The following is a 22,873-nucleotide window of genomic DNA, read 5'->3' on the forward strand; positions in this document are numbered from 1 at the left end:
ATTACCACATTCTTGTGGGTTTGGCTCTTGTCCCGAGTCTTTCACGAACCGGCTGGCCAGGCCTGACGTTCGACGAAGGTGAGGACAATAATTTGTAATTTTGTTGATGGTGCCGGAGATGGCTCGCCTACCCTGCGTGAAGGACACAGCGGCGTCTTCAACGTCCACCATCTGATGCTCGCAGACGGGATGCCCAGATTAATGTAAATCCGAGGGACGGGCACGTACATTGACTTATCACTCTGCCTGAAACACCAGGGTGGCAGTTTGTAGCTGGTTCTGGATTCGAACCCATGCCAGAAAGAGTAGAGGCGAGTTTGCCATCCTCCTATCCCCATTTATTTATGATAAATAATATGAATTTATTCACGATTGATCGTCTAATGAACACCGTGGTTTTATTATCCTCCAATCAGCAAGTTTGTGCATTTTAATTAATAAGAAACACCATCTCGAATCACTTATCTGATCACATAAACTTGTATTGTAAAATATAACCGTTGTCGTTTCTTGCACTGTTTGTTTGTAGATGAATCTCGATCCGAGAACTATTTGAACGCCCGATGTGCATTCTGAAAAATTCACATTATTTGTTTTTTCATGCTGGGGGGGCGGGGGGGGTTCTGTATGTCTGTGTCTTAAAGTCTTTTACTCTATGGTGTGAATGAATGTGCAAAGGTTTAAGCTTACACCCATATTTTACTCCGTCTATTACCTGATTGTGAGCTGTTCCATAACATGTTGAATGGTTTTATGATAATGTTTTACTTTTTACTTTCAATTTGTAAAAGTGTCATATATATATATATATATATATATATATATATATATATATATATATATATATATATATATATATATATATATATATATATATAATTTGATGACTTGGGTTTGTGAGGGGGTGGGGAGAGTTGAGGACTTGAAGTCACATTTTACATTCCATGGGTCCTTTCTTATGTGTATATATATATATATATATATATATATATATATATATATATATATATATATATATATATATATATATATATATATTGTATGTGTTTCTGTTTTACACTAAAATGGTTTTGTTGAACTTGGGTATCAAAGGATTGTTAATTTAATATTGATCTTGTAATTCCCCTGAGATGTCGAGACAGGTGTTCAGTGGTGTGAGAGCTCCCACACGTTCTGCCTCCTGTAAAATATGGGGGAGGTGAGGGGGTGTAGAATATTCTTAACAAGAGAGACTTGCTTTGCAATACATGCCCCCTTCCGAGGTGGTATTTTGTAAGTTTACAAAGGGCATAATTCTGTGAAAAACGGACGAAACGCCTTCAAACTCAAACTTCATCTGTAACTTATTATAATAAAGCAATGTACCGAGTTTCAGTTGAATATGTGAAAGGGTACAGGGGAGAAAAGTCTTGGGGACCACAGGTGGGACGGACAGACTGACGGCAAACCTATAGTCCTCTCCCGTGAAACCCGTGGGGAACCAATAAGGGTCATAAAAGAAAAGTTGCTAAAACCCTCTTCTTGGTGGAAGAAGGAGTTGGGCTGTCAGATGTTGAAGGAAGGTTAAAACCTCCACACCAGGGATTGTGGTTTTAGATAGCTTTAGACTGTCCTACCAGCCCAGTTAACTGAATTAAATTGAGTTTTAGTATTTTGTGAAAAGGAACAGGTAGGGTGTCTATGGGAGTGAAGAGATAGTTTGGATGTGTTCGACTCAAACTCCATCACAATCACTCGAGTGCTTTGATCGAACCGTAGGTGTTCAGCCACAAAGTGCATTTTGGGCGTACCGACATGTGACCGGACCCTTGAACAGCATTATGTCGGGTGTCATAAAAACCTAAAATGTGGCATTTTGTCAAAGGGGATGGGTGGCCTTGGACCCTGGCTTTTTCGGCAAGTCCACTGCCAGTTTTGCGATTGAGTTCTTCTCTTCCTATATTATGAGTTGCTGTCAGGATAACAAGCATCATTGGTCGGGAAACGAACCCACCCTGACAAATCTGATGTTTGACACTCAAGAATTGTTTATGAAGACCATAAATCTTCATTTCTTGAATTTTTAACATCTTGAACACGCACACACCCACAATCCTTACTAACTAAAGCCGTTTTGATTTGTACTTGGGTGAGGCCAAGGTGATGTCACGAACCGATGTGGAACTCGATCATGTGCTCCGCATACACCATCCTCAGATGGTGAGTCGATGGACCAGATGCTTACACCAAGTGTTCGCTCAAATCTTGATCTGTATTACAAGTCCATGGGCCCAGATAGATTGACTAGCATCCAAATCCGAAGGCTCCAGTTGCGCAAATGACCTCAGCTTTTGAAAACTTCACATTTGGTCTGAATTTCCGTTTTATTGTGTGAACACACTTTAAATTGGGCACATTTTCCTCGAACAATAACTATTTCCCTCTCCCAAAGTTTCCCGCTTGAAATTGGTGGCCTGATTGAATGTAGTAATTGGCGAAGACAGGCGTTGTTAATCATTGTGATTGTTGGTGACAATTTGATTGTTTTACTGTAAATGCACTAGCGATATGCTCTCGGTTTCCTTTTCGCTCAAGGACTAACAGCTGTGAGTAAAATTGCCACCGTCCCATGGCGCCCACCCTTAAGCATGATCGACCACCGTCCCACGGCTCCCACCCTTGAGGATGATCGACCACCGTCCCACAGCGCCCACCCTTGAGGATAGTCGACCATTGTCCCATGGCGCCCACCCTTGAGGATAATCGACTACCGTCCCACGGCGCCCACCCTTGAGGATAGTCGACCATTGTCCCACGGTGCCCACCCTTGAGGATAATCAAATCGAAACACCACTCGTCTGCTGCTGGTGCTTATGGAACTCGTACATGTAAGCAAAATTTGTGGAGTGGTTTTCATCTGGATTTAATGAGGAATATGGTAATGCATGTTCTCCTCTGGACGTAATTTTTGTCCATTTCCTCGTGATCACGTTCATTCCTGGAATGTTTTAAATTCTCCTTCTGGAAAAACAGCAGGAAGTTTTCCTAAATCGTCATTATATTAACCTCGGGTTGACCCTCCCCCCGCCCAACAACCTCTTTCACCTCCAGTCTGATCCAAGTTGCTGTTTCATTGTCTTTCCTTTTGGCAACCAATCAAATGCTCCTTTAAATTACACCCCTATATCCCCACTTTTCTTGCGAAGCATTTTCCAACAAACGTGTTTGTGGTTTAGCACAAAAGGACGAACCTTGTCAACAAGAAAAGTGAAAGCTGTTGTACTGCATAACACGTGTTCTGTGGTCCAGTTTGAACCTGACCCCATTCTAATCTGTTTGTTTATGTTGAACTTTTGGAAGGCCCATCCTTGTGCGCATGTTCAACAAACAACGCATGTTGTCCCACAAGTCATATCACTTTGGTCCTTGGTTGTGATTGAGAATGATTAACTTGGTCATGGCCTGACATTGTTAAATTTGATTGGGAGGGATGGTCGGTCGAGGGTAGGTGGGGGTGTGGTTGGAATGGAACCAAATTGGTGTTGATAACAAAGGACAAAGTTTAAAAGTGCTTAACCATGAATTTCATGATTCTTGCTAAATTAACTGATTGTTAACTTGTGTACTTTGCTTGGTGTAAGCACCCTCCTTTTTTATGACTGTAGTTTGTGGGGATGGAGAAGTTGTACGTTTTATACATATGTTTACATGTTCTATTCGATTTTTCTTTTTATTATGCTGAGCGTCAAGCAAGGAAACGGCACACACCAGTTTTATGAAGTCTTTGGTATGACTTGGTCAAGGTTTGAACCAATGACTTCCAAGACTCAGAGCAGATGCTCTCACCATTACACCACCAAGTCTGGAGCAGAATGGACAAGAGAATAAAAGACATTCCAATATAAAAACAAGAAAGAGAGCAATCAGAGATTGCAGACCCTCGCCAGGACTGTTTTTTTGTGGTGTTTGTGAACTGGTGTGTTAGGTAATTAATGAGACGTGATTAGAACTGCCACTTTATAACTGCTGGCAGTGATGACAGGGAAGCAAGATGTCCCGCTTTGAACGGACACCTGACCCTGACCCATGACGTTTTTTTTTCAAATTGTTATTGAATTTAATCCCATTCAAATCAAATAGAAGACCAAACAGGTACAGTCCTGCATTGGAGTAATCAGAGGGAGCTCGAACAAGCAAAAAGTAAATATTAAATATGAAGTAATCAGGAGGAAACTGCATAGGATCCGCATTTCAGCTGCTACTCCTCTACCCTCAAACCCAGCCAGGCACAGCCAAGTGAGCCTTATTCAAAAAAAGAAAAAGAACCCATATCAAAAAAATAAAAGAATAATTCTGGCTGCCAGACAATGCGTTCGATCCAGTTGAAATCTAAAACATTTATTCCCCATCACAACTTCATCATAAATGTCAAGTTTCACGTCGATTGATTAAGTGGTTCCGGAGGAAACATTATTTAATATTTTTCTTCAATCTAATATGGCTGCCAAACCATGTGACCTATCAATTTTACCTTTAAACTTGTACACTCATGGCTTTGGGAACATTTGTGTGATGTTTCCCCTCGATCTGTCCAGCCATTCTGGAGAAGATTTTTAATAGGTTTTTTTGGGGGTAAATCTGATATGGCTGCTGAACCATGTGACCTGTAACCTCATATGTGTGAACCTTTTGTTCCTCAAGGATAGGTGGTCATGCGTGTAAAGTTTCGCCTCGATTTGTTCAGCCACTTCAGAGAATATTTTTGAAGTTTATTTTTAGTGTTTATTTATTATTTATTTATTTATTGAAATGGCCGTCGAATCACGTGACTGATATCAAATTATTCTCCACGAATAGTCGCACCGATGGTGAAAATTTCGTTTTTATCCGACAAGCGGTTGCGGAGAAAAACACGAAAGTTCTGTGCAGACAAACAAACTCAGACAAAGAAACAGACCCAAACGCAATACCCTCTCCCTTGGCGAGGGTAACAAGTTTTATCCCTGGTAGAAAATCAAACATTTATTACTTGCTGAAGTGCCCGTCAGTGAGTACCATAAATATTCACAAATTACTCGTATCACCATGTTCTGTGATTGTTGCATTATTTAATTGGTTTCAAATAAATTTTTATGCACACATATCTTTACAATTAAATTTGAGTTTAAGTTTTGCCAAAAGTCGTGTACTCATTTTGATTTATGAAGAATGTAATCCCTCGAGTTTCGGATACATACATTCAAACGTGCACCGTGTCTCCGTTGCACTCGATTTATTATTATACGAGAGGTGGATGGAGACATTTTTATTCATTACTTGTTGCACTTTGGCAATGGAACTTTGATCACCCTTTCTGCACTGTTCAGATGGAGGTGATTTAATTTTAATTATTGAAGTTTAGTTGTTGAAATGTCCCTTTTCAAAGTTGCATTTTAGCAAAACAAAGTCCGTGAGACTAAAACTTCATTTCAAGGCCGCTGTTCCTGTGTTACCATAGTTCCCTTTCAGAGTGTACGACTTTTTTTTTCTCTATATTCAGGTAACTTGTAATACTTCAGGTGTATCTAAAACAGAGCAGTGTATGTCTGTATGTATGTCTGTCTGGTAACTACTCTGTGACCCTTGTGCTGATCGACACCAAATTTTCAGGGTATACTCGGGGAGTCCCGACTTAGGTTTTACACCAAAGATTTTTCATTAAAAAAAAAATTCGAAAGTTTTTTTTCCCCCTCCCCCCCCTTCAGATTTCTTGCCAAGGGAGAGGAGAGGAGGGGAGGGGTGGGGGAATACCTGCTCGTGCCTTGTAAACCCCCTCCCTTTGCAAACACACTCTGGTAATTGTATATCAGCTCCCTCTGCTTCAACAAAAACTCGTAGTGCAAGGGTAACATTGTCCTGAGTTTCTCGAGCCATTTCCGCTCCTTGTCACGATGGATCTCATGACGTTTCCGATTATCACCGTACTTGTTGCCTTGAGGAGCTTGAGCCTGACTAAGGAACGCGATGAGGGAGAGCCCCTTGAGTCGAGTGTTTGGCATCCTCGTGCTATTGGTCCTTGGCAAGCCGAATGGGGTGTAGATGCCGGCACCGTATGAAATCAATTTGAGGATGGGGCTTGGAAGGGGAAAGTGTGGGAAAACACAAAAATCAGGCAAACCTACCCCTGTGGCTAAACTGTTTTCCACAAAGCCTCGCCGACTCCCTCGGAATGGCTCCGTGTTTGTTGTAATTGTATGTTTTGTACAAAGTGTTTGTTTTGTTCTAAGGATGGTATTCAAACCTGCAGTTTCTCCTTGGTTTTATGAACAAACAACTGATATTTTGTTTCTTGGTTTGCTTTGACTCCGACCATAGTTTGCATGGAGATTTCTTAAAGGATAAATCCCCCCCCACCCCCCAAGCACTTTGGTGTGTAACATACGTGACTCTTAAAGTTACAGGTAACGAGTCACACACCCAAAAGCTGTTGTTGGAATGGAAAGCTAACTTGGAAGAGCAATCGGCTTAAAGGTTCAAAGAATTCAAAGGAAAAATTGAATGCAAATAATGGGGTAGATATTTAGTTGTCAGCAGGTGCACCTTGGGGTGTTGTGAGCAGGTGCACCTCGACTTCAAGCAGTATCAGCATTTGCCTAAAAAGCTATAGAGTGATGACATGTTGTTGACTTGGAGGGTTAGCTAGCGGTCAAAGTACATTGGCATTATGTGCCTTTGGTCATATCCCACTGTGAACAATATTTGAAGAGTTGTCCTTTCAACCAGCACTGTGAGTTAAATAAATAACCCCCCCACCCTTCCTCCACCACAATCTTCGTGTCTCAATTTATCGACATCCAAAAGATCTGGGCATAACCAACATGACCTCATTTATCGCCTTTTTTGGACGTCGATTATTATGGTTCCCTGAGGGAGGCATTTTTTAAAAGTGTTCGTCTTGATGTCCGTGGTGTTTGGAAAAAAAATTTATAATAATAATGAGTTTTCATTACGCGGCAGAATTTCAAGTGCTACCAATTGGCTAATATTACGAGTTGGCTTTTCCGGGAACCATCGGCTATCTTCGATCGCAGTCCCACATCGTTTGTAATTGTTGTCGATCACAAATTATAACCTGTTACACATAGCCTGGTGTTGGCTTAGTGGTTAGGGTGGTGGCTTTGGATCCTAGGGTCCTGAGTTCGAGCCCTGTTGGCCATTGAATTAACACCAGGGAGTTGACTCAGCCTGTCATCCTTCTGAGGTCTGCGAAATGAGTACCAGTACACTGGTAATAGGGGCACTGCATCAGCGGCATCACAGCACCCCCTAACCAATGATGCAACCAGCAGTCAAAACGGCAGCACACGATGGGAACCTGTTACATGTCTATTGAAGTTTATACAACATTTGCCCCGATTAAGTCCGAATACCCGTGAAGCAGGCAGGCATCGATAAATTGACTGAGCTCTCAAAGATGTGGGAAACGTGGACTTGTCGGTTCATTTTCTTTGAATAATTACTTTGCTGCTTATCTGTTTGGGTTTAGGTTGGCGATGTTGTCGATGGTATCGGTATATCTGTTTGATTTGGTACCGTCGTCGTCGTCTCGATGGGTTTCACTTTTTATTAAACAAGGGGGCTCATGTTGGCTTGGTCTTTAAATTGTGATTAAAGTTGTCAAGTTACCAAGACGCCGCCGACCTTTGAGCATCGTTGAAGCCGTTGTGGGGTTAACATCCATGTTAGGGCGGAATTATTCCACCGTACCTGGCCAAAATACCATATCACTGTGGGATGTTTAAGATCCACTTCAGATATGAGATGTGGAATCTTTAATGTCCTCAAGTGAGTGATAGAAGATGGAACAGCCAACTTGATGTTCCCTTCAAAACAGAAGAATATTGTGTTGCAAGTCCTTGCCTGCACAGACAATGGCGGCACGTCTCGTATCACTACATGCATATCGTTTATTAGACCGAAACGTGGGGGCTTATGGATTTGGTCTCGATTTTCGCGTGCGTGCATCCTCAAACATTTCTCGGACATGCATTTACCGATCTTGTTCAAACTTGGCACACAGATAATTAATAATTGATCACATATGTGCATCATTAATATTATTATTATTATTAGTATTATTCTTTGAGATCAGATCCAAGATGGCTGACTGGCGGCCATTTGATTACTTCAATGTGTCCCCAAACAATTCTCAGACTTGCACGGTCTGATTTTGTTTAAACTTGGCGCAAGCACAGTACATGATGGCAGACAGGTGCACTTCTCTTCATTTTATGATCTGATCAAACATGGCTGACTGGTAGACTGGCGGCCATTTTAGTTGTGAATAAATATGGGCGAGCCCTTTAACTCCGTACAGCAATATTACTTAAACCAACAGGGGTTATGACATTTTGTGTGTGTTTTTTCGTTGTTTCGACATCATTTATATTGCAAGAAGCAACTTTAAATATGAATGGAATTGGTACTTTTGAAGTATCCCATCTGAAAGGCGCAATGGTTCGAGTATCTGCTCTGAGTCTGGGAGGTCGGCAGTTTGAACTTGAACCCACCCCTGGCCGAGTTGTAACAAAAACTAAAAATGGTAGTCGCTGCTTCCTTGCTTGATGCTCAGCATTTTGAAAAAGGATGGAGCATGAACAAACAACCGTAGCATCGGCTTTGATTGACCTAATGGTGGCCTCAGCTGCGTTGCAGTTCCTTGTAAGGGAACTCATTAAAACTTGGCCTATCGGATTCTGCTTATGAGTGGTCACTAAAAGTTGAATTCAACTGATTGATGATGTTCTGTACATGTAGATATCTGTTCGGGAGTCGACTGGATAAACAGCATTTTGCAGTGGCTTCAACACAACTTGTCAAACGACTTTGCAAGCTTAAAACGCTGAACATCGTTCCTTTATCTCTTGGTCTAAATGATGTAACCAAGTTTCACCCATAACCCCCAGGAGATGTTATGCATTGCATCCAGTGAAACAATTCGCTTACAGCATCACCAAAAAAAACAAATGACCAAATGTAACCAACTGTACAGGATGTGCACGTCAGGCAGCATTATGTCACCGGACATCACGCCTCTTGACGTCTTTCCGCGTGGCATCTGAAGTCTCTTTTCTACGTCGAGCAACTGAAGAAGAAAAATGCAATGACAGCGTACCAACATGGACGTTGACGTATCGAGGAACGGCCAAGCATCCCGTGTGAAACTGATTCGTAAACGTGTCGATCTTGATGGTGAACGGTTCCAGCATCCGTCATGATTTATTGTTTTGAGGTGAAATGATGATTTCATGGAAATGTTAAATCCCTATGATGACTGACTTGTGCAACAACCTGTGTGTCATACAGGGATGGCCACTAATCTAGCAAATTCCAAAGACCTCAATCATGTACACAATTCAGAGAACTCCAAGGTGTGTGCACTCCATGATTAATAACCCAAACAACCCCCCCCCCCCCGCCTTCTCTCTGCCAAGCCACAAGTGGTTGAATTCGGTTTCACCACCAATCTGATGCAGAAAACTTGATGGAGGGCATCACACAATTATTCTGATTCACATCACTATCTCCTGGCTTCAAACCATCCCACATGCCATCTTCTACTTCTACTTCTTCTTTCTCGCCAATTTCCATCACATCACCATTTCCGCACATCTTGTCTCGATTACGATCCGTTCATCTTGTTTTGTTTTTCGCCCAAAGTTTCGTGTTCCCATTCATTGAATCGATCCGGCATCCTGTTTGATCTCCATACGTTGCCGCTCGGTTCAGGTAATGTTGGCCTGAAGATAAAACCGGTCCCTTACGTGTCCTATTTTATCGTTTTGTGTCGAGCTCTTTATTAATTGTTGCTCTTTGAGAGCCTGCGTCCCGTGCCAGAAGCTGACTTCATTTTGAGCTTTCCAAAAAGAGAATATTTTTCATCTGAGGTTCTCATTTCTGTTTCATCTTTTTCATCGAGTGAAATGATTTCAGAAGCGTTACTGCCGTTCATGTTCTGTTTAACCATCTCTCTCTCTCTCTATCGAGTGCAGCCTGTGGCTGTTGGTTGCATCATTGGTTGGGATGTGGCTATGCCGCTGATGCAGTGTCCCCCTTACCAGTGCACTGGTACTCATTTCGCCGACCTCGGAAGGATGACAGGCTGAGTCAACCTCCTGGTGTATTAATTCAGCGGGCCAATGTGGCTTGAACTCAGGACCCTAGGATCCCAAGCTGCCACCCTAACCACGAAGCCAACACCGGGCTATGTTTAACCACCAATTGCTCTTGTCTAATAAACCTCCAAGACGTACTGGATAGTCCTGTAAGATGGTGATGCTCATTAAAAAAAATCAAATAAATAAACAAAAAACCCCCCCTGCTTTTAATTAATTATTTATTTATTTATTGGAGCACTTTTTTTTTTCCTGCTTTTGTTCATTCACAAAAGGGCAATTTTACAAATGGTTCCAAGAGATTGCACTTTCCATCTCTGTATGGTGGGAAATGTTTGCTAACGTAACTTCATCACTCCAACAGAATGGTCATGTTCAAAATATATATATATATATATATATATATATATATATATATATATATATATATATATACAGTATATTATTTCAGTTTTTGGAGCAAGTTCATGGCTGTTTTGAGAAGAAACGAAGTTCCATGATGGCAGTTTGCCAGATGGACGTCCAGACCTTATTGCTGAAGGGGAAGCTGTCACGCACAGATCTGTTGCCATAATTCATGTTGTCCTGACGTCCTGCCTCATCTGTGGTACAGGATGTATGTGGGGCATATTCAGGTTCCGACACGCAAGCACATGACCACGAAACAATGTGAAGCTGTCTGTCTCGCTTGTGAGAAGATCTGTTTGTCTCGTGTTCGACATCCTTTTTTGGTGCATGTTTTATCACGTACGCGGGGTAGGGGGGGGGACAACTATCCTGTGATACCTCTTTAACGGCCATGATTATTCCCATGTTCTTGTGGGGTTGGCCAGAGGAAGCTTCACCCAAGTCTTTCACGAACTGGTTGGCCAGGCCTGATATTTGACTAAAGTTAGGGCATGGATTTGGAATTTGTTCAGGGTGCCGGCAACAGCTCGCTTGCTCTTCCCAAAGGACTCCGTGGGATCACATGCTGACAGACGGGACGCCCAGTTTATCGTCCATCCGAGGGACGGCACACATATTGATGAATCGCAAGGATGACCGTTTCGAGCCAGTTCGGGATTCAAACTTTCATTCCATTATTTCAACTTTCTGTACTTTAACTCTGACGAGGCAATGTTATGAATTAATAGTAATCCCTCAATTAATTTTTTATTCGGTGACTAGTCACCTGATTACCTCTGCCACCAAAGGTGGATGGAGGTGGTTTTTACCCCTGTGTCTCTGCCTGTATGTCTGTTTTTGTGGAGGAAATATCTCAAGTTGTGGAGAGGATTTGGATGAAACTTGGTGGTCAGGTTGGGTATGTAACAAGGAAGAATTGATTCCATATTGGTGAAGATCCAAATCTGAGAGTTTAAGTGATTCTTCACCATTGAGAGATACGGCCAAAAACGACATGTAGCAGCGATATTTCAAAAAGTTATGGACTGATTCGGACGAAACTTGGTGGGCACATTGGTAAGGTGACACGAACAAGCCGATTCAATGTTGGTTCAGGTCCGAATCCTGATCCGGCCTCTCGGTGAGATGCAGAACGTAAACTAATCAGCTTGGTGGAGGTATGCGCTCTACAGAGTGCCCCTCGAGTTTGATGTGAAAAATGAAGGGAAGGCATTTAAGTTTGAACCTCATGGTAATGTAGACCAGCAACCCGATAATTTGTGTTTTGACGTTTTCACGACGTCGTAAGGAGTCGTTGGTTGGATGGAAATTTACCCTTGTTGTTTGTACGAATCTTATCTTGAACTATGCGCTGGATTATTTGTTCTTTTTTATCGAAACATTTTGGTACATGAGGCGTGGTCGCTAAAAATGTTGAGCTACTTTCGGTCCTCGTGTGTTCTTTATAAGGCATTTGCAAAAAGGAACTTGATCTTTTCTTACACTCAATGCCAAGGAGGAATTTATCGAGACCACACCTCAACCACCAGAACAGACCTGTGTTTTCATGGTAACAGTTCAGGTAGATTTTGTTGTTGTTGTTTTTTTTTTCATTGTGTTTTGATGTTTGTGTTGAATCTTATTTATGACTTGTTTTTCTCCTTTTCACTGTCCTAGTGTCCCAAAGCTTCAGGAATCTGCTGGCAGTACAGCCAACCATAACATTCTTGATGACCTCCAACTGGAGGGGGTAGGCTCACGGTACAGTACGGTGCTGAGGTTTCAATACCTCTGGCTGGAGGTTAACTGATTATGCATACCGACAAACACCACGATACGCCACAACAGCATAACTCTTGGTGCAAACTTGGACCCTCATTCTTTAGCGTAACCTCCTCGATTTGATCCGGCTTCATTGATGTAACAGCAGAGACATTTAACGTTTTGGTTTTGAGGTTAAAAGTAAGAAGTTTTATCTCTCTTGCATTGGGCTTTGCAGATGCCCCTTGTTTACAATGCTTGTAACTGCCTTTGGGACAAAGGACACAATCTGAGACACATGTCGGAGCTGTAAATAGTGAACCCGTTCAAGGTTGTTTGAACCCCGCGTCTTATTTACTTTTGACATTGTGATGCTGTTGCGGTGACTGTTTGAATCTGGGGTTAATTTTCTTTCTTTTTTTTTTTCTTTTATTTAATGGTATTTATGTACTTGACACGGTCACGTCTTGGGTCCATATCTCTCGAGAAAACCTTTGTTTGATTTTGATCGACCACCCTTTGTGCAGCCTGACGCGCCTGCTCCCCATTTTTGAGTACTGTTGTCGAAATGGATCCCAGCCTGCATTCCGGCTGCAACTTGTCATAGATCAAGGTTCTTGAAAAAAATATGGAATAACAGGTCTGGGTTTTTTTGTTTGTTTGTTTGTTTTTTTAATTTCCATGACAAATTGCTTGCAAAACATCTCTGATCTTAGTGCTTCTGATGTCTTTGACTGATGCCGGCTTTGAAGACCGTGATTCCTGCAGGTGTTTTTTTTTTTTTTAATAAACCTTTTAAAAGCTTTTATGTTGTCGAGCAGTAGGTAGTGCATGCTGGATTAAGAAGATGGCCTTCATCATCTCTCGCAATGGAAGCATACAGAAAAAGTCTCATTGTTTTCACTGCTTTTGTCATATTATGACATTAGTTTTGACATTTTGACCTGCTGGTAAACACTTTAGGCCTTGGCACGGGGTGAAGAGTCTGAAAGGAAGGAGATCAAAGTCAGTGCCACAAAGCTTGATGTTGAGAAGGTTGGGGGGATATGAGGTCACCTAATATCCCCAACCTCCTCAACATGGAGGAAAAACAGAAAGCTGCATTCATGCATGCTTTAAATACGACTTCCTTTACAAGGAACTTCAATGCAGGAAGAGGGCACGAGGCCCATCAAGCCTGCTCAATGGCTGCCAACCTGTGGCTGCTTGTCCATGCTCTCTCATTTTTAAATCTGAGCGTCAAGCAAGGAAGCAGTCTGGATCATGTTGGTAAGACTTTGCCCGGGTTTGAACCACCAACTTCCAAGACTGGGCAGACACTCTAACCATTAAGCCACCGAGTCTTTATCTCATCATTGTGGTCTACTTGCTCGCAGAGACCCCAATAACCTTTCATAGTATTTGTGTTTTTTTTCCTTTGACCTTGACTTGGCCCCAGACGTGTGACCTATTAGCTGGAACCTTTCACATGTGGCTTTAACAAAAAAGAAGAAGCTCTTTGTTGCTAAATAGGAGCCTCGTTCCCCATTTTCCCTCAACCGAATGCATGTCACGTTTTTTAAAAACAGGATCATTCCCCTTCTTCTAGCCCTGCTCTCCCACCTCCACACTATGAAAATGAGTAAATTGTAAGGATGGGGTTTGTATCGGAGATGTCAATTGAATTAACATGTGTGGATAAGGCACAGGCACAATGGGCCAAACGACCTTCTCGCACGTCCAACTTGTTAGTGTTTCCTTGTACAATGGAGTATGCATGACGTTACATTCTGTGCAGTTGTTGCGACAAACCATGACTTGCTCCACTGGGTTTTTTTTTTGTTTTTTTTGAAGAACTACCATCGACACCCATCTGTTCACTGTTAATTCAAGCGCCGTGTTCTTCTACAGTGCTTCGCAGCGTGTTGTCAAAATTTTGGCCATCAGAGCAAAAATGGAGTGGAACCAGAGAGATAAAGAAATGGCAATCTGTTTGGGTAGTGATTGTGAGGGAGGGGAAAAAAAAAGATGATCCAAACGCTGGTGTTTACTGTGGGGGAAGAAAAAAAAACAAAAAACAAGTCGTTGAAACTATCAAATGGGTCATCCAGCCAATGCTGCGGTGATGTGTCTACAGTGCGCACACGCTGGTGTTGTACCTGGCACCGTGATGGATTTTGGAGTTGAAACGTGGCACAGCGAGGGGCTTGAGCGGTGAGGTAGTGGCTGTGGTAGCAGCTGCCTCTGTTTCCATAAGCCATGGATTTCTCTCTTCCCCCAACCCCCTTCTCCAGGAAAGGAATGTCAAACATCTGCCTGAAAAGAAAAAGAAAAAAAAAGGGATTGGCCTGCTCTTGTCGACAGGGAAGTGCCGATAGGGGCCCGTTTACACCTGCCCACTCCCAGCACATTGTGGGTGTTTTGTTGGTTTGGGGTTATTGTTTGGCCTTTCTTTAACAACCGCTTTGTCCACGAGATCCAGTTTGCATGCAGACACCTTATTTGGCGTATCGAGCCAGGTGGGCCATGGTTAAGGATCACCACACCTTGTACTAAAAGGACCGAAGATCGTTCGCAGGCTTTCTTTTGTCTGACTGACCTCGGAAAGGAATTTCAAGCCAACCTCGAGTATTGACCAGCAATGGGTGATTAAAAAGAATAGGCAACTATTATTATACACATGCTTTTTGTTGTTTTCTTCTTTCTTTTTGTTGTCTCCAAATGAAACCCGTTTCAGTTACCTTTACTTCAACGTGTCATAGTCGATGACCGTCAAGTAGGGTCACATGGAAAGGAAATGGATGGAAGAAATTTTAATGTTGAGCATCACCTGGCTGTTTGGTGACAGGTCGTGCGGTCACAGCATCACAGACCTCATTCGGTGGACCACTGACTGCATGCATAGCCTTGACTCCACACTCACTGGATGAAGGGTTATCAGTCCTTGGTTAGTTATATATATATATATATTTTTATTTTACAATTAGGTGGTGACATCTACATTTTTGTAAATTTTCTTCATCCCTGCATGTAACAACAACAACTGCACCACCCTACTGTAACCTGCTCGCAGTCTCTTTGGCACCTGCTTTATTTTTAATCCCCTCAGGGCACCCCATTTTGTACTTGCCAGGCAACCTGTGCGTGGCAGTGCTTACCATAAAGGCTCCTCTTTGTTCACAGTAACAGACCAGGCCATTGAGCTCTGAAGTAGCAGCCAGTACGAGCAGAATGTCTCACACTCGCTTGAAGAACTTCACTGAAGGCACACTCACTGCGGTTGCTGTCTCCTCCAGCGTGCTCGCACTAAGGTTTCGCACATTATTCGGCCATGGTTACGCGTCTCGACATTATTAGGTTGTGGGCTTCTCCCATGTTCAATGTTTATTCCCATGATCCTCTTGCCTACACAGAATACTTGCAGGTGTCTTGGTCGACAAGGGGAAGTACTTGAACCAAAATTTTAGTACAAATTTGGATAAGCGTCACAAAACAAATTGCATTTGGGATGGCTCACTATTCGCCCTTTGCTTTGGTTCCCAATATTCGACACATCGACGCAACCATGATGCGACCATCACCTCCACGCAGCCGTTCCAAGAAGGCTCTTATCTGAAGTCGCAGGCAAATGGACGCCTCAAAGATTCAGGAGTCCCCAGATTTCAATCGCCATCTCGCTTGAGCATCATTTGTTCGCGGAGAGCAAGAAAAGGATGAAAGGCAGTAACGAGCTTCAGGGTCTTCTACCTTTTAATATAATCATGTAGACCCTATAGCTTTAGGTTGAGTGATGAGAGCCACCTGATTACAGTCAGTGGCTTCATGTAGTTCTGCAAAAGACTTCATGAATCTCCACTAACGGTCTCGCACTACGTATACGACCGTTTGATCTCGAGTATCACAAGGACATTCTTGGCTTTTAGTTACGAGCTCAGGATGAAGCTATATTGATAGAAAACACAAGTTTTGAGGTGCCAGTGGTGAATTCTATTTGCATTAACAGATCAATTTGTCAAGCGACCAAAATAATTGATTCGTTCTTTTTTTGCCGTATTTGCAGATGCGATGTTCCTGTGCTTGACGAGTTGGGTCTCAACATGTCGTTTTTTTTTTGTTACCGTCCTTTGTTGAGTTTTTTTTTTTTGTGTTTGAAAGTTTGGTTTCTCGAACATGTCACCTCGAGGTGACGGGCAAAGCATCCATCAGTGCGTTTGTTGCCGAAGGTTAGGTTTGTCTGACGCCGAGCCTCCCTTTCTTGTACGGAGACGTTCTGTTTGTCGTGCTGGGATACATGTTGCTTTGTTCTTCTCACCCACCACTATATGCAGAAATACCTTGGTGTAGGTACCTTCGGTTTGGCTTCTTATAGATTGTGGTGGGGATTCATTTATTTTATAATTATTTATTTCCCAAGCACAAGCATGATTTTCGTTCTCCATCGTGCTTTGTGCTGTGATTGGTGTAGGAAAAGCCGTTGTGTCTCTCTTAGGTACATTCGAGCAGTCCGCATGGCTGCAGCAAACTTTGCTCTGACGAGACGAGCGCCCTTGCATTCCTTGGCATGGCTTTCTGTGAGATTTGGAGAGGGTAGGGGCATTGCTTTGCAAGGTCCGTATGATCAAAACGCATGCCCGAAGGAGGTGGTAAACGACACCATGAGCTCCAAAATGTTTATCGTGAAAGAGGAAGCAGTCACATTGAATGGTGGGAAAGCCAGAGCCATTAAAAATTGCATTGTTTGTTTCACGCTTGCAGTATTTGCACGTAAGCATGACCCTGGAGTTGAGGGTGAGGTCTAATTGGCAACGGATGTTCAGACGGACACATATGGACCTCCAAAATTGCAACCACCCCCTGATCTTTCTGTAGGATTATTCTTTTAGGATTCGAGCAATGCATAGGTGCAACTTGGTCCAGATGTTGGAAGATATATATATATATATATATATATATATATATATATATATATATATATATATATATATATATATATATATATATATATATATATATATATATATATATATAATAAAAAACCCAGGATTGCTTGGTTTAATGTTTTTCCACCTGCAGCAGCAGTAAAAATTTTATATTTTCCTTGAGCATTCCTTTTCCTCTTTGTGGTTCCTTGTTCTTTCTTTAGAAAAACAAAAGTGTTCCCTTGTCTCATTTTCTTGTTTGAGCTCAATCTTTGACTTTCATGTTTTTCTATCCTCGTGGAGTATTTTTCACTTTACTCCTACTTTCAAAATATCTTCCTATTTTGGCTTGTTTATTGGTTATAAATACGACTGATTCTTTTCTCCAGTGATCACAACTCATTGGGGGAGTTTTGGGGCTGGCAGGACGGCATTGTGTGTTCGTGTACTTTCCACTGAGCTGTCTAGCCTGGGTTTGAATCCTGACCCAGCTATAGACTGTCATTCAGGTGATTCATCCGTGTGTGTGTGCCGTCCCCTCGGATGGACGTTAAACTGGGTGTCCCATCTGCCAGCATTGGTTGGTGGACAGTGAAGATCCAATCATGTCTTTTGCAATGAGTAGGTGAGCTATCGCCAGCACCCTGGCCAAATTCTAAGTTCCTCAGTCTGAGTGCCTACCCGACCAGAATTGTGGCTTTGTAATTGCTTCAGCAACACCAATGCTCTGCGTCGGACGTAGTACTTGATGATGAGATGAGTTATTGCCTGCACACCATGAGCAGGTTGCAAATTCCTGCCTAAAATCGCAGGTAGCGGGTTGTCTGGTCTTCTCGGATAATCCCTTGACACAAGGTGACACTGCTTGCTATCTCAGAGCGTAGTTGTTGGGTTTTTGTTTGTGCAGCAGCTTCTACACTATAATTACATGAACAAGTCCACATTCTCCGGTTGTTCCCTTGTCACATGTGAACGGACATCTTCAGCTGTGATAGCCAGCCATGGCTGACTGATTGAGATGCTTGCCTACAGTACATGAAAGACAGGAAAATTGGGACTTTATGAACTAAATAATGTCAGACAGGGAATTTTTAGTGGTCTCCGTGTAGTTCCTATATTCTGCTTATTTGGTGAGAATTTGTTTCATGTTCAAACAAAGTACAGAATTAAAAGGAACTTTTACTGAAATGTTGCGATGTGACCTGAAACGCCACCCACATGCTAACGTGGGTGATACCTTTTCAGTTCCAAACCGATCTTGGTGAGGGCTCGGGAAGTGGTGACATTGGCCCCATCGACGATGAAGATGATTATGGCTCCGGTTCAGGTCAGCTACTTTTCCAGTTCCCCCTACATGTCCTGTCGGTTGACATTGAAATTGGACAATTTCCCAGTCAACTTTATTTCTTCATTACGTTTCTATTTTCAGGATCACTCGAGTTTGACCCCGACAGTGATGAGCTTCTGGATAGCGATTCAGAAAATGGTTCTGAGGAAGATTCAAGTGACTATGGCAATGGCGACGGCGATAGTGTTGACGTGAGTTACTTGCAATGTTGTTTACATGATGAATTGTCAAAAAGCCGTGCATTCCTCACTTCATCGAGAGACTGATGAGAACGTGTGCTGCTTGTATTGGCGATGTGGCCTTGGACTCACACCCATCATGACCTGTAGGAAGAAGATGTCGTCCAAGTAGACAATCGCATTCTCGAAGGCAGCATCCCGAACAAAAAATCCTCAGAGATCGGGGATGATGAAAATGTTGTGGGATCGAACGAGATCGCACCGAATGTTCCTCCCCTGGTGGGCGGTGACATTGACAATGCGATAGCTGCCAAAGTCCAAAGTTCTGCACAGGGGAGTTCTCTGCAACGCACTGAAGTTCTCGCAGGTTGGTAGTTTGTGCATCGTCAGTTTATGCTTTGTCTCTCCTTCCTTGGCGACACATTTCCCATGATCAAGTTCCCCCGTAAAACTCCATTTGTTTCTTCAGACCTGGATGATCTTTCAATAATTCAAGATTTGAGGTGCATGGATGACTAATGTCACCACCTGTTGGTGAACCCTTATCTGTAGTCTGTTTATCCTTTGTACTCTTAAAAGTCTCCCAGGTATTTACGCTTTGAACACTGTCAGATAACTGAGACTGACGGAAGTACTGAAATACTGAAATGTGTGAAAGGTTATTGTGCAGTACAAGCAAAACAAAATTGATAAAACTATTTCCTTCGATGTTTGTAATCCAGTAACTCTCTGCGCTGCCAGCTTAACCCACTGTTTTACATGTAGTGTACTCGGTGTAATGCTTGTGCCATTTGTGGTCTGATTCCACGACAAACTCTCCTGAAATGAAGTCGTGCCCTCTGACCCTAACCTCCCTGCTCTTTTCCGTAGCCATCATCGCCGGCGGAGTGGTGGGCCTATTGATGGCCATTGCGCTAATCGCCTTCCTCGTACTGCGAATGCGAAAGAAGGAGGAAGGAAACTGCATCGTTGGGAAAAACGCCGAGCCGGCGTACCAGCGAGCCAACACCGAGATATACGCATGAACTCGGAACCAAGCAGAACTAGGAGTCAGCACTTGGGATTGTTGGGGGAGGGTGGTGTAAAAGATGAAATGCTAAGGTTATAAGAGGATCAAAAATAATGATAGTTTTGCCTTTTAAATGATAGCTCGGCACAGATCCCCTAATGGGGGTAAACCCTGACCCCCTTTCTCACACTTTTTTTTTTTTTTTTTTGTGAGGATACTGTGAGGAAAGTATTTCATTCATCTGCATTGTTCAAAACAAAGTGACAACCTACAGCAAAATTAAATAAACATCATTCCGGTAATAAAACGGAACGGTTATTAACAGTGTCTTTCTTTCCAAATTCTACTTCATATTTAATATGCAGTTTAAGATTTCAAATCCTGATGAATTAAAAGAAAAATTAACCGAATATGAACAGATCATTCTATTCCTCTGCTTTGTTTGCTCAGAACCCCAACAATGCAGATTCGGCGAACACGTGACAAACGGAATCGAGATACCTGGGCGTGTTTATTAATCATTGTATAAACAAGTCTACCTGGTGGGTTCTCGCTTCTGAACGTGAAGGGTGCCGTGCAAGTTATCTCCTTCATGGGTTTCTGTTTTTGTTTTTTGTTTTTTTCCTCAAAACTCCACTTCATTTTCAATGAGCAGTTGAAGAATCCGGAACTTTCCTGCTTTCACGAGGACCTCGTTCACAACGAGTTTGATACTCGGGTGTTTCAACGGCTTGGCGCAAACTCAGAATGATGCAAATGTAAACTGCAGGTTTGATCCATATGTCTTGTTCCAGGTAGGCGACTCGAAGGACATGACGAGTGAGCACACTGTGGAATGACTTGTGGTATAGATGGGTAGTCACCATGTGGGCTCACGGGAGACCTGCAAGAAAGCATGGAACCACAAAGATCATTGACGGGTCGCCACTCAGGGCAGCAATTTTTAATTTGTTAAGGGTGTCTGCGACGGGGATAGCTCGCCTACTCTTCGTGAAGGACACCGAGGCGACATTGTTAACGTCCACCAATTAATGCCTTCCATTGATGAGTGTACATATAACATCGAACTAAAATAAATTATTCTGCTTGACTTCGTCATTATTCTGGTACTGCATATTGAGGGATCTCATCGTAAGTTAGTTTACCTTCTCCATGGGTACTCCAAACGTGGTTGGTGAACATTTCAGTAACTGAGATTCGGAACGTTGCGGACTTCATCTTGTCAGCTTCTTCACCATATGGAAGGGAAAAGTTTTTAAAATGCTGTTTATTCTTTGTTGCTGGACCAATCTGTTTTGTCATTAACAAAAAGACTAGTCTCTCATTTGATGTAGAGGTACTTGCTGTTTACTATAAATAAATGTGATTATCGGGTTTTGGGGAAAATGGTGCTTTAAGTCGTGGAATGTATTCGTCCCCCCCCCCCCCGCCCCCCTCCGTCCCCACACACAAATTCCCCACGATCCATGCCTGGATTATAGGTTGTGGGTATCATGAATGGGTGACAAAGGGAAGAGGGTTTGTGACATCATCTGAGTTTGCATCCTCCTATGCCAGGGTACAGTGTGAGATCTTCATCGGTTTCTGATTGGAAGTTTCAGGGATGTTGCTCTGCTTTTGCCGATTTATCCAACGAACAACAATAAGCAGATTTAAGTCGTTTGTTGGTGTTTATTATTTTTAATTTTAATAATTTTTTTTTTCTTCCATTGCTGCTGTTCACCTTTTTAATTGTCATTTTCGTTTTATCTGTTTTTGAGGCAAGGTTATGCAATTGATGGCACGATGTGGTGGTATATTCTGGTACGAGATTAGCATATCGATTTTGTTCAGATTGATTCTTGCAGCATGTGTACCGGTGAAATAATCAATCATTTGAATGCTTTTTCTGCCAAATCGTGCATATTTTGGGACGGGGTTGACAAAGCCTGACTTTTTCTGCTGTTTCCTTTTATACGATGATCCAAACTCTTTGGGTTTTGAAGAATCTGTACACATTTCGTTTTTTTTTTTTGTGTGAATAAATTCCACCTCATCTCACAAATGCACCTGCAGCTGGATAAATTATAATTCCTCTTGTTTTTAAATATATGTCAACATTATAGAGTTATATTCATTTTTCTCTTTGTAAATGTTTATTATACTTAGTTGCTATCTTTATCAAATGACCTATTGCTGTTTCAATCATGTGCTGTAATTTGTATCATTCCGCAGCTTGTACATTTTATTACTGATGGCTGCCATTTCTGAAATGTTTTTTTTTTGGGTAATTGGACAGATCATGTCTAGATATTTTCGGTCGAGACAAAAAAAAGGTTTTGAGAGCAAATTTTTGTATTTTTACTGATGTTGCTTTGGCCATGCCCTTCTAATCACGTGCTCTCAGCACTCGCTTCTCTTGGCGGCTTCAAGTGACACTGCCAAACACAACTTTTTCGGAATGTTTGAAGCTGTGTTATGCCACGTTTTATTCCAATTTACAATAAAGCTTTGTCTCTTTCCGCTTTTGTTGACTTCCTTTTCTTTTTTTTTTTTTGTACTTCTGCTACAGAAGGTGGATGGAGATAATGTTTTCACATCTGTCTGTGACCAGGATATCTCAAAGTTGTGGACGGATTCAGACGAAAATTTTTTTTTTTTGGTATACCTTGTTGAGGCTCATGAGAGCTAACACAACACACAGCAAGGAGGCATGAGAAGAGGGGCAGGAGTGGGAAGGACAAAACAGTGGGGAACAGACAACAGGGAATAGAAGATGGACATTACAGGGACTTTCAGGAAGGAAAGAAGACGGTGGATTAACGGGGGTAGAAAAGATCGAGGATTTGAATTGGGGATGATAAGAGGTGGTGGTGAACAGCTGTTTTGAAGGCCCGGAGGGAAGAATGGGAATGAATAGAGTGAGGGAGTTTATTCCAAAGGTGGGGAAAAAGAGGAATGAAAGAGTGAAGGTGAGCAGTGATTTTGGTAGTATTACCAGAAGGGGGTTGTTGGTGGACCGTGAGGACAAATCGCAGACAGTGGGGTTGGGGGGGGGTGAGATCGGAGAGGGGACGGTGGAAGACAGAAAGACCACTATCATGGTGGAGATGTTGGATGTGTGAAAAGGACGAACTGATTCGATTTTGGTGAAGATCTGAATACTATAATCTTTCAAG

The 22,873-nt window shown here is 42.4% G+C and overlaps 1 protein-coding gene across 1 annotated transcript in view; it reads left to right on the plus strand.

The window, feature by feature from the left end:
• The window catches only part of LOC147012659 (syndecan-4-like), a 22,882-nt gene extending 666 nt beyond the window's left edge, over positions 1–22,216 (plus strand). The window contains exons 2-5 of the mRNA XM_085853713.1: positions 18,425–18,506; positions 18,609–18,718; positions 18,857–19,073; positions 19,577–22,216. Of these exons, the coding sequence (XP_085709839.1) occupies positions 18,425–18,506; positions 18,609–18,718; positions 18,857–19,073; positions 19,577–19,731 (564 nt within the window). The 3' untranslated portion in view covers positions 19,732–22,216. The remainder of the gene's footprint in view (positions 1–18,424; positions 18,507–18,608; positions 18,719–18,856; positions 19,074–19,576) is intronic.
• Positions 22,217–22,873: the final 657 nt, after the last annotated feature.

This window comes from Eptatretus burgeri, chromosome 14 (genome assembly GCF_056783735.1).
Source record: "Eptatretus burgeri isolate ZD-2024b chromosome 14, Ebu_testis_v1, whole genome shotgun sequence".
Taxonomy (NCBI): Eukaryota; Metazoa; Chordata; class Myxini; order Myxiniformes; family Myxinidae; genus Eptatretus; species Eptatretus burgeri.